Source organism: Simochromis diagramma, unplaced genomic scaffold, assembly GCF_900408965.1.
Source record: "Simochromis diagramma unplaced genomic scaffold, fSimDia1.1 OVJJ01000333.1, whole genome shotgun sequence".
NCBI classification, from domain to species: Eukaryota; Metazoa; Chordata; class Actinopteri; order Cichliformes; family Cichlidae; genus Simochromis; species Simochromis diagramma.
In genome coordinates, this window is record NW_024386765.1 from 459263 (window position 1) to 475746 (window position 16484).

Consider the following 16484-nt stretch of genomic DNA (forward strand, 5'->3'; position numbering starts at 1 on the left):
AGAAAAAACTAATAGCCAGCTGAAGATGCAGGGCAGCCAGGTTCAGCACGAGGCCCTTATGAGAAAACGTCTCAGCGCCATAAACAAATGACAGGAGCCGTCTTGCGTTACATTTGTAAAGGCATGGCCCTGTTTATGTAGTTGAGAAGGACAGCTTTCGTGACCTCATCAAAGTCCTTGATCCGAGGTACGTTATGCCCGGTCGTAAGCACTTCAGTAAAGTCGAGTCGCCTCGCTTATACGACGCATGGCGGGCCAAAGTAGAGCAGGATGTTTGCAGTGTCGTGCATTAAGCCTTGGCTGCTGACCTGTGGACGAGCAGAGATACGCAGCCCTACGTGAGCGTAATCATCCACTTCATTAACAAAGACGCTGCGCTCGCTGTTTACAGACTGCGGACTTTCCAGATGACCGCAGGTCAGGTGGTATATCGTGATATATATCGTTATCGTGATATAAAATAATTCATATCGTGATAAATATTTTTCCCATATCGCCCAGCACTACACCCTTCTTTTGTTTCCAGTAACTGTAATTATGTGACTGATTATATGGCTGTAATAATCACACGTCCTTGGGATTTCTTTGATTTTTCTATGTGCTAAATCATGCTGAAAACAGCTGATCAGAGCTGATTTACACACTGCAGTTTTAGCTGTGTGCCACCATGTACCAGTACTGCTCCGATACTCACCTTTGCGTCTCACATACTCAGTTTTTCCCATTAAATCTGTTCCATTAGTGAAATGTGCGTTTTTTTCTCTCTTCTTTTTTGACGTAATAAAAGCCCCACCAGCCCTTAATTATGCATATTTTAGTAATACAATCCAAGTTAACGGTTCAAACATTAGTACATAATAAAACTCCCGAGGCTTTGCTTTTAATTTAATTCGTTCGTTTAAATTAATTTTTGGGGCATGCTTGTGCTTTTAGCTTGCTGCTCTGCAGAGGGGAGGGGGTGGAAACGAGAGAGAGTGAGAGAAAGGAGTGAGAGGGGGCGAGAACGTCGACATCAGGGTTTGCTCAGGGAGATCAATCTGTTACAGGTGTTTGTGCTGGATGGAGGCGCTGGCTGATGCATGATGGGAAAGGAGTTTACTAACCAACTGAACGCAGATGAAATTTTATCAGCTGTGTTTAAATGTTTACATCGAACAAAACAACCGTCACAGAAATGAAGGAATGCAGAGTGACAGCGAGAAAAAGGACGAGCTGGTTGTGAGGAGCTGGAGACGAATCACGGAGGAGCGGGAGGAATACAGGGGCTGGGATAGAGGTGGGCATACAAGGGGGCCCCCTCGAAAGGCATGAGAGCACAATGAAGCCCAGTCAGTCAAAGGGCCAGTTCCATTTCTCTGCTCTCACCACTCTATTAGACTGTGTGTGTGTCTCTGTGTGTGTGTGTGTGTGTGTGTGTGTGTGTGTGTGTCTGTGTGTGTGTGTGTGTGTGTGTGAGAGAGAGAGAGATAGAAGAAGAAGAATGTGTGCTCATGTTTGACTTTGTTGTGCCTGTGTGTCCATGTGCAAATGTTCAGCTGCATGTCTATAGCTGTGCGTGTGTGTGTGTGTGTGTGTGTGTGTGTGTGTGTGTGTGTGTGTGTGTGTTTGAAGCCAGTGTGGTGCTGTACAATAGTTTGGGTCCCAGAGCGATCTGCTTTTCTGCTGCAGAGACCAACCAGTCAGTGGTCTCCATTGATCTGCACCCCTTCACCACAGACACTCCCACCCACTGTGTGTGTGTGCGTGCACGTGCGTGTGTGTGTGCACATCCCATTTTCTCCTATCAGCAGCCACATGCACGTGTACTTATGTTTTATACCACATGACTCCTCCTTTCACGACCTTCACCTTTGTGATAGTTTAGTTGTGACCTGAAGCTTTGTGTGAAACGATGTTTGTATCTGTTCTTCAAAGTGTTTGCATATCTCAGGGTTTGTGCAGTTTTGTGTGTCTGTGTGTGCGCCTTTCCTTTTCCTGTTGGGCGGACACAGCAGAGAGCAGAAAGTAGAGAGGTGTGTGTGGAAGAGAGCAATTTACCCTCAAAACCCTCCTTCATTCCACAGCCACGCTTGCACACACACGCACACACACGCGCACACACACATGAACACGCACACACACACACACGCACACACATGCACACACATGCACACGCACGGCTCAGCTTGGCGGATGTAGGTTGTAATTACGGGACCCCCCGGCCTCCGTCTTTCTGTCTTTCCCCGACTTTGCCCTGCCGACCTCTCCCCCCCTTTGATCTGTTTCATGTCACCAATTCACACACACATTTACACACCTCACTCTCTCTCACTCACACACACACTTTCTTTCCCAACACTACCTTCTGTGTGTGCGTGCCTCCGTGTGTGTCTGAGCGCTGCTTTTTGTTGCAGCCAGCGTGTGGTCGTTAATTCACACAGGAGCCTCTTTTCTGGACGTTTGTTCTGAGAGCTTCTTCACCACCGCTCTGAACCTTTATCCTGGTTTCATCCTTTCTGATCTCTGTAAAACCACATCTGCACGTCGAATATAAAGAATGTTGGTACAGTTTGTGTTTGTAGTCTGTTCGTTGTCAGAGAAAAGTTAACTAGTTTAAATATCACATGAATCAATGACTTTTGAGTATTTTAAGGATCAGTCTTTCTGTTGTGTGTCTGCCTCCTGGTGCCCCCCCCCCCCCCAGTGTCACCTTTTTCCTCCCTTCTGCTCGTCCTCGACCCTCAGCTTGTCGTCTTCTCTTTCTCGAGGGACAGAGAGGTTTAATAGACGAGTAATTATTCTCCAGCACTCGCGCTCTGTTCAGGTGAAACCACAGAGATGAGGCGACCAGCTGTATTTCTGTGTGCGCCCACATATTCTACACATATCAGAGAGAGGTGGGTCATGTTAGCGACGGCTGTCAGGCCTCACATATACACCAACTCTGAATGAAACACACGAGATTAGATGTCTTCGGGTGAGAAGCTTGCGTTGCCTCTCTCGGTGCCTTTTTGTCTCCCTGTTTGAAGCAGAGATGCTGTAATCATTTGGTCAGAATCACAAACCGAGTCTGAATCGGGACGTCCGGGTGGGTGAAAACAGAGTCGCATAAAACACGTTGCAGTTAATGTCTGCTCAGTTGTCTTTGTTGTTTTGGTTTGCTCGTCTTTAGTCGTTGGCTGCATGTGTTTGTGCATATTTATGCACATCACTCGGTCGTGTACGTGTCTGTCCCAGTGTGTATTCTCTGTTTCTCCTGCCGTCTGTGCCACTAATCCCTGAGTGTGTCAGTAATGGCAGGTCCAGGTGTTCTGCTCTGCTCTGCTCCTCCCTCGGGGACTCCTCTTCAGTGTGTGTGTGTGCGTCTCTCATGGGGGGGTTTAAGAGTTGCGAGTAGGGGGCTGTCCAGGATCCCATTTTCCAGAAGGGGAGCGCTGGGCTGGCAGTACCCGCCTCTCACAGCTTGCTCTCGGGTTTCCCCTGGGCACAAGACCACCCCCCCTCTACTGTTGCCCCCCCGGGACGTCAGGAGCCTCTCTGTCTCTTTATCCCTCATTTTTCCTGCTCTCTCCTCTGATCCCTCACTTGGAAGCCTCAGTTACTTTGCTCACGATGGAGAGGCTTGTAAACACTGTGTGCATGTATATTTGTGTTACATATAGAGAGATGAGTGTGTTTGTTTACCTGAGTCTATGTGTGTAACTGTGTTTGAGTTTTCAACGGCAAGCTCCAGCTGCCTGCATCACTTATTTATAGGTCCCACGTACGCGTAGGCGAATGTGGGAGGACCTGTGTGTGTGTGTGTGTGTGTTGTTGATACATCAGTCACATCCATTTATAGCAGATGCAGTTTGTTTAAAATGATGAATGCACACATGATCCTGTGTGTGGTTCTCACTAAACACTAATTATCCGTTATTATTCACAAGGCAACACTAACAATGCTTTGAAATATAACTTGGCTCCTCGTATAACTGTGTGTATTATTGCAGTTATGTGGGTGTTTCAGTAAATGTCCAAGAGCCTCCGCGTGTGTGTGTGTGTGTGTGTGTGTGTGTGTGTGTGTGTGTGTGTGTGTGTGTGTGTGTGTGTGTGTGACTCAGGTGAATGTGTTTCTAGGTTAGTGAGCGGTCTGCCAGTCCACCAAACCTCATTCTTATAAATAGATGATATGGCCGCCGGCATGCACACAATGGGATCACACCACTCTGTGTGTGTGTGTGTGTGTGTGTCTTCATGAAAACACGCGCATATGTTGTGTATGTGTGCGTTGGCACAGTGTTGTTGTTTATCTAACACTCTGCCTGACAGCTGGTTCTCATTTCTGAGTGAACAAACAGCAGACGAGATGGACGGAGGGACGAGGAGCTCGCCGCACGGGGAACGCAGCCGCCGACTCTCCCGGTTTAGGTGCCTCGCTCGGCGTTTTCGACTGAGAGTTGATGAAGTAAATATGCAAAGGGAAACGGGGCACGGTGAGATTAAAGGAGAAGGAGTCTGAAGATGGAGAGGATACAAAAAAAGAGGGAAGTGTGGTTAAGAGGAAGCAGATGTGAGACCTCCTCTGCCACATGCTGCGTGGGAGAGACAGACCAGACGTTGCGTGTACCTCTTTATGTACGCGGCTTTTTTCCATCACTTTATTGGCTTCTTGATTGCCATCAAAGACGATGTTTCCAAGCACGCTGTATCTGTGGCGCTGCTGAGCTTGGCGTGGTCGTATCGATGGCAGTGGAGTCACAGAGGTGTGCAGTAATGTCACAGGTTGTTACTCTGATAGCCGAAGCCCCTAAAATGCGCTCGCATACATTTTGAAAGCTCATTCAGCAGCTGAACCACAGAGCTGAGCGCGTTAATCCTCACATACTTCTTTATGTGCATTTCAGTATTTGTTTGTATGACCCGCGCTGACCTTGTCTTAGATTGTTGAGCTGCTCTGTGTGTGTGTAATGCACTATTTGATATTTGTGTAGCGCTTTTTATACTGTATACTCGGGGCAAACTTGTCATCTGCCAGCCCGCTGTCCACCCACCCCCATCCTTAGCCCCCTGCCCCTAACCTTCTGCCCTCAAACACACTTGCACACACACACAAACACACACTGCCCATATGGAGCAGTTGGCGCCCAAAAGCGTCCAAAGCAGCCGGACCCATTCCCAGGGCAGGAGGTGAGGGTCCCCGCCGCCTGCTTAGAGCGTGTGAATGCATGTGTTTCTGTGCGTGTCCATCCGTCGTGTTCTCGCGGGCTCGAGCCCCGGACAGACTGCCGCATCGTCCTCTCTGTCTGTCCTCGCTGTCTGTCCTCGCTGTCTGTCCTCGCTGTAGCTCGTGTGCGTATCCGTTTGTGTGCGTTTTTCCCGACAGACTGCGTCCCGTGTGAGCTGCGAGGACAGCAGCAGAGGACTGTGGGTCCTCGGAGCGTAGGCCAGGGATGCAGCCGGGTCCGCATATGTGTAAACCGCTTCACCAGTTGAACGTGTGTGTGTGTGTGTGGGGGGGGTGCATGCTCATGTTCAAGAGAAAGAGTCAGAAGCTGGTCATGATTTTATCTGCGGTACTCGCTGGTTATGAAAATAAGACAAAGCATTGTTAGTTTCACTCCAACAATCTGACTGGTCAAAGTAAAAGTCCTACTGTGCAAATCTCGATGCATGGCAACCGGTAAGCTAAGCACAGCTGACTGGTTGCCATGTCAACTCGCATGCTAATCACAGAGCCAGGTAGGGATCTTTCTTCTATTGTCTTGTTTGGCTGTGCCGATTGACTAGTGCAGCATGTGGGACAAAGCGTCCGATTATTGCTGCACGTTAAGGCTCGTACGTTACTGTTACTGTCAAGTTACGACTGCGGCTCCACGTCCAACATCACAGCCAAACAAAGTAATAAGCAGCCTCCCTCAGTAAATGCGATCAAGCCTGCTTTTTCGGAGCAAAACACACAAATTGTGCAATTTATTAGTGAAATGTAATCGTCAGGTGTATGCTGCGGCCCGTCGAAATGATTTTCAGCATGGGTCTGAGACGATGCTGTTATTTTAAGCTGCAGGATGTTGTTCACGTGAACGAAGGGTGCAGCACGAATGATGAGACGTTTCTCATCAAACTTACTTCAGTGTGGGATTTTGAGTCGGGCTTTAATTGTGTTTGTGTGCATATGTGAGATGGTCAGAGCCAGAATGAGTGTGTGCTGGGCTGCCCAGAGTGAGCCAAGGGTGGAAGTTGTTTTTCTGCCCCCTGTGGTGAGTGTGTGTGTGCACGCCTGGGGCAGCCTGGGGCCATCGGAGGGGGCCTAGGGAGCGGATGGAGGCGGGATGAAGAGGGAGAGAGGGATGGAGGGATAAGGTCAGCGGGGGTCTTGTGGGGTAAAGGTGCAGGTCTGGGCTGATGGCCAGCCTCAAAGGTGGAGTGGAGAGTTGGACTGGGAGGAACTGGGCTGTAAGGAAGAGAGGGGGAGAACAAGTCTGTACCTGGGATGCTTGGAATAGCAGCCCTGTCGGACGTTCTCTCATCCACTCATGCAAAATTAGAATTAAAGAGAATATTCGACCATACCAGCTCACTGGTGTCCTTCACTCGAATTTATGCTTTTTTATTTGAATAATATTTTATTCTGACAGCTAATTGGGAGGTTAACCTAACAGATGACTTTTTTTATTCATTTCTAATATCACTTCAGTATCTTAGGCAGTTTTAGCTTTCGTAGCAGCCTTGGGACCTGAAAGCCTTTTGCTGCTACCAGCTGAGCGTCTTTGATTCAAACATCAAAGACGTATAAAAGAGCGAAAGCGTGACGTACATGGATTGTATTTCCATTTCAGGCATTTAGCCGACATCGTTATCCGGGGCTAACTAAATGAACCCGAGTTGTTCTTGGCTGTCACTGACTCATTTCATCAGTCGCTGCACCGCAGCCACACATGCGATATTTCAAATGTACCTACTGGTTTTTATTTTTAGGGTTTCCAGTAATTATCGGCAGCTCTAATCGTTGCATACGAAGACCTCGACGTCTCCAAAGTTTCTTTTAAATTGAGTTTTTGCGGCTTTGATCAGATTTCTCTGTGTGTGTGACAGTTATGACAAACTTGCTGAATTTGGATGGGGGAGGCAGGAACATAAAGTCGATCAGCGTGTGTGTCTCTTCATTACAGTGTTTCACCGAGGCTGCGTCCTCCACACGTTGCCGCGCTGTCTAGCCTATTAGAGAGACACGCGGGGAGTGTGGGTGTGTTGTTTGCATGTGTCTGTTTGTGCGCTCGTCTGTCATTTCAGGTAGACTCGGGCGGTCCGTTAACTTTCTGTCTGCTCTTTTCCATCTTTTAGTGCACACCCATAGGTCCTCTCCTCTCCTCGTTTTCGTCTCCTCTTTCATCCCACCATCTTTTCTCTCTCTTTTGGAGTTCAGAGTCCGTCCATCTGGAACATCCTCCCCCGCCTTCTCTCCCTCGGTCCCGTCCAGGCCGAGACACGGGGGTGAAGGCCAACACCAGTAGGGGAGGAACGGTGGGAGAGATGGAGGGACAGAGGGAGAGATGTCAGTGCTATAATGAGTAACAACATGAAAGGTGACGGAGGGAGGGAGTGGAAGAGAGATGAAGACGGAAGAGGAGAGGGACTGCTGAGGACAGAGGGAGGGAGGAAGAATAGAGGGAATGGATGGGAAAGGAGAAGACTGCAGAGTGAGAGATAAAGCGGAGCGGAGCGGTTGGGGCCCCGTGGTCGCTCCGCTCGTTCGTTTTCATTCGCCAGAGAAGAACAGAGAGGAGGAGGAGGAGACGGGGGCAGGAACAGCGTGTGTCGGCGTCCGCCTGTTTCTCTTATTTTTTCTCCTTCAACACTTTCTCTACTCCCCCCACCCCATCCGTCCTCCTCATCTCGCCTCCTCTCGAGGTTTCTTCTCTAATTTAACTTTTCATTGAAATTTTCTTCGCCCCCCCTCCCCGTCCTCCAGTTTCTCCCAGTTTGCCACGCGGCCTTGTCTTGCCAGGTCCCCTCGTGGCCGACTGACAAAGGCGCCGTTAAAAAGCCGTGTGATCCTCCATTTTAGCGCCAGCCACGCTAGTCAGAGGATTAGGGCTCTTTAATGACGCTAATCTCTCCTCCCCTTCTTTCTCGACACCCCCCCCCCTCAAAAAGTGATTTCACCCTCTTGCTCGAACTAAATCTCCGCGGTGCAATCTCCCCTCCTGTCTCTCTTCAGCCACTTTCCCACCTCAGAAGCGTTACCACTGACTGACTCATACATGCCTTTAATGACCAACGTGCGTCCACACAGACTTTTCTTTTGAAGGGGTGGCTGGGGGTTATTTACTTCCTTTTTGCCACTTTCTCACACGTCTGTAAGCTTCGGTTTGTTTTTCCAACCACTGAGTGGCGAGCACACACTCACTCCTTTTCTTTATCTCCACCCGAGTCGTGTTTGACAGAGAATGAGTGAGACGGCGTGCGGGAGCTGTGTCAGTAAGCGTTCTGAGTCCTGTGTCCTGTGGAGTGACAGCAGAGCCTTAAATACGGTTGTCTGTTGATGTCCGTGGAGGCTGAACTTCAGTGACACATGAAGAACTTTTTTGTCACAGTAGCAGTTATTGGGGTTTTTGCCCCCCATCATGTGACTGTGAGTTCCACTCAGTCCATTATACTGGTTCTGGTCCATTTGGAGAATCTCCCACTCATGAATCTGTCACACTAAGTAATCCCAGAATCTAAGTCTCACAGAATCCTATTTGCTCATCGCCGTGCCGACATTTACCCCACGGTCGATTCATCACACTGTTTCCACTCCCTCTCAGTGAGACACAATCCACAGCAGAGCCGCCACACACACATTGTAGATGGTTGGTGTGTGTGCGTGCATGTGTGTGCGTGCATGTCGGTGCGTGTGCGTGTGTGTGTGCACATGTGCGTGCGTGCGTGTGGATGCGTGTGCATGTGTGTGTCCGTGCATGCATGTGGGTGTGGGTGTGCACATGCGCGTGTGTGCACATGTGCGTGTGTGTGTGCACATGTGCGTGCGTGCACATGTGCGTGCGTGCACATGTACGTGTGTGCACATGTGCGTGTGTGTGTGCACATGTGCGTGCGTGCATGTGGGTGGGTGTGTGTGCATGTGGGTGCGTATGCACATGTTCGTGTGTGTGTGCGTGCATGTGGGTGGGTGTGTGTGCATGTGTGTGCGTGCATGTGGGTGCGTATGCACATGTTCGTGTGTGTGTGCACATGTTCGTGTGTGTGTGCACATGTGCGTGTGTGTGTGCGTGCATGTGGGTGCGTGTGCATGTGTGTGTGCACATGTGCATGTGTGTGTGCGTGCGTGTGCTGGGAGAGATTTCTAAAACGATCAAACTTGTGTAACGCACACAGGGCGTCGGGCTGCAGAAATATTGCGCTCGTAGTGAATCTTGGCACAAATGTCTTCTTGTGATTGGTTGCTGGCCCACTTGATAAAGCCGTCAGATAAAAGCAAAGACAACAACGTCTCCTTTCCTCTCTGATCTCCTCGCTCCTTTACATTTTTCAGGCAAATGCTAAATAGCCACGCTGTGCTCCGTCGCAGAGCGCACAAAGAGAAACAGAACAATATCAAGCATTATTCAGCCCTCTCTTTTGTCGCCTCAAATCCATTCTGAAGTGTCTATTAAAGGAGTCGTGGCCTTTTTGTCGCCTCTGTGCCAGACTGCACAGGAGGGAGAAAGAAGGAGAGCGAGGGAGGAAAACAGGAAAAGAGCAGTGCATAATCTCCTATGTATGACAGATAAAGGGAGTGAATATCGCCATCTTTCCGCTCTGCTCTCCACATCATCTAATCGCTTTTGCGACGTTTCAATCTGCCAAGGCCCTAATGAAAATATGATGAGGCGGATCTATGGTCCTCGGGGACAGACGGAGGTACGGGGGAGGAGGGAGGCGAGGAGAAGGAGGGAACGAGGGAGAACGAAGGGAGAGAAAATACACTCTGTCCTTATTTCTGGGCTCCTTCGGGGATACATAGTTCTTGGAGCTTTCTATTTAGATGTTGCTGATGCCCGAGCGGCTCTGGTTCTCTCTCCACCTTCAGTTTCGTTCCATCCTCCTGTTTTCGTCTTTGTATTTGTATGTTTTTACCTTCCGCAGACTCTTTCTCCCCCTTTTGCCTTCCAAGAAAGGTGAAAGTTTTGTTTCCCCACTGTTTCTGACGGGGTTAGTTTTTACTCGCCGATCTGCAGCTGTGATTTTAAAAAAGGGGGACGCAGTTACTCCTTGTAAACGTTCTGTGTCTCCCTGTCTCAGACGGTGATGATGACCCAGCAGGTTTATCCTGGGTGCCTTCCTCGCCCTCCAGTAAGGATGTGGCATCGCCTTCGCAGATACCCGATGGCTGCTGTGACCTTGGCATGGCCACTGGCGGCGAGGAGGAGGGAGGAGCGGGCCTGCCGTACCCGTGCCAGTTCTGTGACAAGTCCTTCAGGTACCACGTTCAGATGTTTGGCTTCGGAAACGTCTGCAGGTAGTAGAAGGAAACAGTAACACGTTCAGATGCATCTCCATGCTTATGAAAATCAACGAGCGCACCAACAAACTGTATTCTCAGTATCGCCATGGTAACACACGGACCACTAAGGCAAACAGTAAAGGGAGTGAGGTGAATACGTTTCTCACTCACCTCTCGGGGGACTGAGTCAAGAACCATTTTAAGAACAGCTGTCACGCGCACACCGTCATCATCATCATCCTCTGTATTACCCACTCTGTCCTCGCTAGCGTCCTTTTCCAACCAACGCTTTGTAAAGACGGTTCGTAGATGTCTGATACATCCAGTTACTTTGACACGGTGCTTTTGTTAATTCACTGTAAGTGTTGCTGCAATAACACACAATAAACGTTATCGCTGGTCTCTCTCAGCCGCCTGAGCTACTTGAAGCGACACGAGCAGATCCACAGCGACAAGCTGCCTTTCAAGTGCACCTTCTGCAGCCGTCTGTTTAAACACAAGCGGAGCCGAGACCGCCACGTCAAGCTCCACACAGGTACGTCCGAACATCTCGCCTGAGACGAGCCGCTGGCCAGCGTTTCAGTTCTCCGGCACGTCTTCTATCCCTGTTTTTAATCCTACATGTCAGGATTGTCTGAGAACTACAAACTATGATGTTTGTAAAGTTGTTATTCGATGAAGCAGAGAGGAAGGAAAACTGTAGGTCTAGTTTCTGCTTTAACATCATCAGTGAAGCTTTTGCCTTTCAATGATTTAGGAGATAAGAAGTACAGCTGTCAGGAGTGTGAGGCTGCTTTCTCTCGCTCTGATCACCTAAAGATCCACCTGAAGACGCACAGGTAACTGCTTCTGAACCTATCAGCACAATAAAGCGCTCAGAATCGGTGCTGATTCTTTTTTTCAATGCCCCGCCCAGCTCCAGCAAACCGTTTAAGTGCAGTGTGTGCAAGCGTGGCTTTTCCTCCACCTCGTCGCTGCAGAGCCACATGCAGGTAAGTGTTACCTGTTGTACTGACCATGAGGTGCACTGCACGACTGCATGCGAGTATTGTTCCTGCACGTGCGTCCTCGCGTCTGAATGTCTGTGACTCCGCAGGCTCACCGTAAGAACAGAGAGCATCTCGCTCTGAGGAGCGAGAGAGATGGAGGAAAGAAGGGAGCGGGAGGAGACGGCGACCTGGAGCAGGACCTGTACATGTGCGATTACTGCGAGGAGACGTTCAGTCAGACCGACGAGCTGGAAAAACACGTCCTGACCAGACACCCCCAGCTGTCGGACCGGGCCGACCTGCAGTGCATCCACTGTCCTGAGATCTTCCTTGACGAGGCTTCGCTCCTCACGCATATTGAAACGCAGCACGCTAACCGCAAACACAAGTACTGCAGAGCTTTACCTCTCAAACTTCTCCGCTCACCACTTTGATAACCGTTACTCACCTCTGGCCTTTTCTGTGTCCACAGATGCCCCGTCTGCTCGGAGCAGTTCCCCTCCGTCGAGGACGTGTACTGCCATCTAGACAGCCATCGGCAGCCCGATTCGTCTAATCACAGCGCTGCCAGTCCCGACCCAGCGCTGGGCAGCGTCGCCTCAATGAGCTCAGCCACTCCAGACTCCAGCGCCAGCCTGGAGAGAGGCTCCACCCCCGACTCCACACTAAAGCACAGCCAGGGCAGCGAACGCAGCCGCAGGAGAGGCGGCGATACCGGCGAGGACGTGGTGATAAACCTGGGCCATCAAGGCGGAGGTGTGTTAGCCACTTATCTGCAAAGTAACTGCACAGTTACCAGTTAGTCTCACTAAAGTACCCTTTGTGTCTGTGCAGGCGGGGGAGGATCCTGGGGTAAAGTGACGTACTCTTGCCCTTACTGCTCAAAGAGAGACTTCCACAGTCTGGCAGTGCTGGAGATCCACTTGAAGACCATCCATGCAGATAAGCCGCAACAGAGCCACACGTGTCAGCTCTGCTTGGAAACTCTGCCGACGCTCTACAACCTCAACGAGCACGTGCGCAAAGCTCACCGTGCGAGCGGAGGAACGGTGGGTGCGGCGGCGGCGGCTTTTCCTTTGCTGCAGTTCACCAACGTCACGGCGTTCCACTGCAACTACTGTCCCGACATGTTCGGGGACATCAACTCTCTGCAAGAGCACATCAGGGTTTCCCACTGCCTGCCCGGTGGCATCATGGCAGGATCCACCACACTAGGTGTGTTTAACCCTTTAAAGCCGGTCGGAGCCGGTGTTCTGCACGCTCTGTTGTGCGTAACTATATTTAAATCCCGGTAGCTCTGCAACCACGTAAGCTAGCGCAATAAATTTTTTTGCATATGAAACCGGAGGAGTTGTACTTGCATCTTATGCCATCAGCTTGTCCTCGGTCACAGTTTCCTTCCACATAAAGCTTTGCAAAAACTGCATAAAAAGCGCTTGCAGGAACAAAAACATAATATTCCAGAAACACGCTTTGCCGATCCGATCAGCTGTTTGTAACACTTCCTACATTGAAACAGACGTCAGCGCGAACTATCGCATGTCCGCCATTACCTGCCTGAAACCGGAAGTGACGTCATTTTCGCGGAAATGTAGTTTTTTTTACCATCAGGGCCTTACGAGCCTATACTGGTGTTTTTAAAAGTTATCTTTGACTTTATGCTTTTCTGTGTCGTTTCTGGGATGCTGAGGACTCATATTGCACTGCTGGAAATAGTTTATTTTGATGCACATGCTGCTTTTTTATAATATTTATTTTCGTTTTTCCTGCAGTATATAAAAATTGGTGTATTTCAAAAATAAAACTATGAAGACACTCAAAATAAATTTCCTGTGGTGGGAAACTAGTTTGTGCAACTTTTTTGTATTTACAGTTTTGAGGGATAAGCCTCTTAAATTTCTCTAACTAGAAATATATGTTAAAAAAACAAAAACGATTTTCAATTTTTTTGTAGTTTATTGCACTTTTTTGCAATTTACGTAATTACTATGCACTTAATGCAGACATATTATTAAAATCTGGGCTATAATGGTTGTATTGATGTATAGCAACTTGAAATGCTCCCAAAAATGGCACCACAGCATGTAAAAATATAATATAAGCTCTGGTGGACTTGGTTCTATGGGAGGTCTTAAAGGGTTAAGCATGAACTGCATCAGGTCAGCTGTGAGCTGCTTGTCGGTTAGATGGTGTTAAGTACAGTGTCATCATTTCCTGTGACTGTTGTTGCTGCAACGATTAAAGTGAGCTTCTCCATCCTAGAAGGGAACCATGCCTTCTTCTGCAACCAGTGCTCAATGGGTTTCCTGACAGAGTCCTCGCTGACGGAGCACATTCAGCAGACACACTGCACCTCCGCAACAGGTGGAGGAAGTGCATCAGGTGGAGCGGTGGCCAAACTCGAGTCTCCCATACTTCAGGCTGGATCTCAGTCCTTCATGGAGGTGAGGAAAAACTGTAAAATCTGTTAAGTGTAACCAGTAAGAAGAAGAAACGCAGCTCGCCCTCCTCGTTAGTTATTCAGTTCCCGTATCGTGTCGTTTGTTAGTCGGACTGAGACTTTTTAACCCACAGTTCACAGTGGAAACACTGAAACATGCTGCTGTTTGACACACTGTTCACACTACAAAGACACTTCGAGTAGCTGTTAGCCAGCGTTTATAACTCATTAACACACTGACGTGATTCTATCTGTAAGCTCGCAGTGGTTGAAATGACTTTTGTCTGTCGCTGTGTGACGACTCGGCGTATTGCATCATAATCTTTAAAAAAAGTAAAGAGTTATTATCCACGCACAGGTTTACTCCTGCCCTTACTGCACCAACTCTCCTATCTTCGGCTCACTCCTCAAGCTCACCAAGCACATAAAGGAGAACCACAAGAACATCCCGCTGGCCAACAACAAACGGCAAGCCAAAGTCGCAGACCTGAGCCCCGCCTCGTCGGACGTCGAGATCTCCTCCCCGAAACGCCACAGGCTCGGAGGGGACTCCACTCCATCCATGGGGAGCAACGGAGATTATCCCTGCAACCAGTGCGATCTGCGGTTTGCTAGTTTTGAGGGTTTCCAGGCCCACCTCAAGTCGCACCTGGAGATGTTGCTGAGGCGCCAGTCCTGCCCCCAGTGCAACAAGGAGGACTTTGAGTCACAGGAGGCGTTGCTCCAACACCTGACGGTACACTACACCACCACGTCCACCCAGTATGTGTGCGAGAGCTGCGATAAACAGTTCTCGTCGGTGGACGACCTGCAGAAACACCTGCTCGACATGCACACGTTTGTCTTGTACCACTGCACTCTCTGCCAGGAGGTCTTTGACTCCAAGGTGTCTATACAGGTAAACGACACGTGGCTCGTTGTTGAGTGTGAGCTTTTGCAGACACGAATCCCGAAAGATGCAAAGTTTATCTGCTCAAGAGTTTGTTTCTCTGGCCTCACATCCAGGTGCATTTGGCAGTGAAGCACAGCAACGAGAAGAAGCTGTTTCGCTGCACAGCTTGTGCCTGGGACTTTAGGAAGGAGACGGATCTTCAGCTGCACGTTAAACATAACCATCTGGGCCAAAGGTCGGGCCTCCCGGGAGGTCTCGGTGCAGGTACTGTCCAGCTGTGCCGCGTTACGTTTAACAAATACACGATTACGATGTGAAAAGAATGTCTGATATTTCCCGTTCCTGTGCCACGGATTCATCTTCACGATAACTTGATCTTTGACTGACAGGACTCAAGCCCCGGAAGTGCATCTTCTGCGGGGAGAGCTTTGGAACAGAAGTGGAGCTCCAGTGTCACATCACCACGCACAGCAAGAAGTTCACGTGCCGCTTCTGCGGCAAAGCTTTCCACGCCATCTCACTGCTGGAGAGACACCTGAGAGAAAAGCACTGCGTCTTCGATGGCAGCAACATCACCGGCAATGGAGGCGGCACCGGGAGCAGCGGGAGCCAGAACGGGACGCCTAACGGTTTGGCGCAGACCTCCAAGCGAGGAGGAAGTGGCAACGGAGGAGCAGGAAGCGTGGAGAGAGCGACGGTTGCAGCTGCCGAGCAAGCCGACTTGCAGAACATGCTGCTGAAGAGCGCAGCGGTGGGAGGAGGGTCGAGCCAGGGGGGAGATGCAGCCAACAGCCACGAGGCGAGCGGAGGAGAGGAGGAGCTGGATAATTCAGAGCCCATGTACGCCTGCGATATCTGCGGCGCTGCCTACACCATGGAGTCCCTGCTGCAGAACCACCGACTGCGTGACCACAACATCCGGCCGGGAGAAGACGACGCCGGTAACGATGCTGTCGTACTCTGTCATCGTCAGGAAGCGAGTCCTCTGTGTTGTTATCGTATTTGTGATTATGTGTATTAATTATGTACAACAGGTTCTCGAAAGAAGAAGGCGGACTTCATCAAAGGAAACCACAAGTGCAACGTGTGCTCCCGAACCTTCTTCTCTGAGAACGGGCTTCGTGAGCACGCTCAGACGCACCGCGGCCCCGCCAAACACTACATGTGTCCCATCTGTGGCGAGCGTTTCCCCTCTCTGCTGACCCTCACCGAGCACAAGGTACTTCAGACTTGTGACAAGTACTTTCCACTGAACGAACGAGTGCAGCACGGTTGGCCCTGCAGGTGCAGCGGTGCAGACACGTTTCTGCGTGTGCGGCGTTTTTGCCGTTTTCTCTTTCTGCGCCTAGATTTTGATCCTGACTCGTCTTTGGCTGCTTTGAATTTAGAGCTCGATACTCCTCAGAGAGGCGGTTTGTTACGCAGCCTTCGTCACTTATCAGTGATGCTGATGTTGAGCTTTTATCACAGTGACTTCTTCGTCTGAGGTGTTTTGATGTGTCACGGTCAGTGTTGGGCAAGTTACTTTGAAAAAGTAATTAATTACAGTTACTAGTTACTTCTTCAAAAAAGGGTTACGTACAGCTACTTCTTTGCAGCTGATATAAGATAAACTGAACACAGCTTCAACCGTCTGTTTTCTCGTTAGTAACGGTAACGGCGTTGTAACGATAGGAATGGTGATTAGTTAGGTTACTCGTTACTGAAAAAAGCAAC

General features: G+C 49.6%; 1 protein-coding gene across 3 annotated transcripts in view; it reads left to right on the top strand.

The window, feature by feature from the left end:
- The window catches only part of znf423 (zinc finger protein 423), a 129333-nt gene that overhangs the window by 51723 nt on the left and 61126 nt on the right, over nucleotides 1-16484 (top strand). For all 3 annotated transcript variants that reach the window (XM_040034846.1, XM_040034830.1, XM_040034840.1), the window contains exons 4-15: nucleotides 10246-10423; nucleotides 10858-10982; nucleotides 11205-11286; nucleotides 11364-11439; nucleotides 11544-11824; nucleotides 11909-12192; nucleotides 12271-12651; nucleotides 13699-13880; nucleotides 14235-14774; nucleotides 14882-15032; nucleotides 15158-15709; nucleotides 15803-15987. In XM_040034846.1, coding sequence (XP_039890780.1) covers nucleotides 10246-10423; nucleotides 10858-10982; nucleotides 11205-11286; nucleotides 11364-11439; nucleotides 11544-11824; nucleotides 11909-12192; nucleotides 12271-12651; nucleotides 13699-13880; nucleotides 14235-14774; nucleotides 14882-15032; nucleotides 15158-15709; nucleotides 15803-15987 — 3017 coding nt within the window. The remainder of the gene's footprint in view (nucleotides 1-10245; nucleotides 10424-10857; nucleotides 10983-11204; nucleotides 11287-11363; nucleotides 11440-11543; nucleotides 11825-11908; nucleotides 12193-12270; nucleotides 12652-13698; nucleotides 13881-14234; nucleotides 14775-14881; nucleotides 15033-15157; nucleotides 15710-15802; nucleotides 15988-16484) is intronic.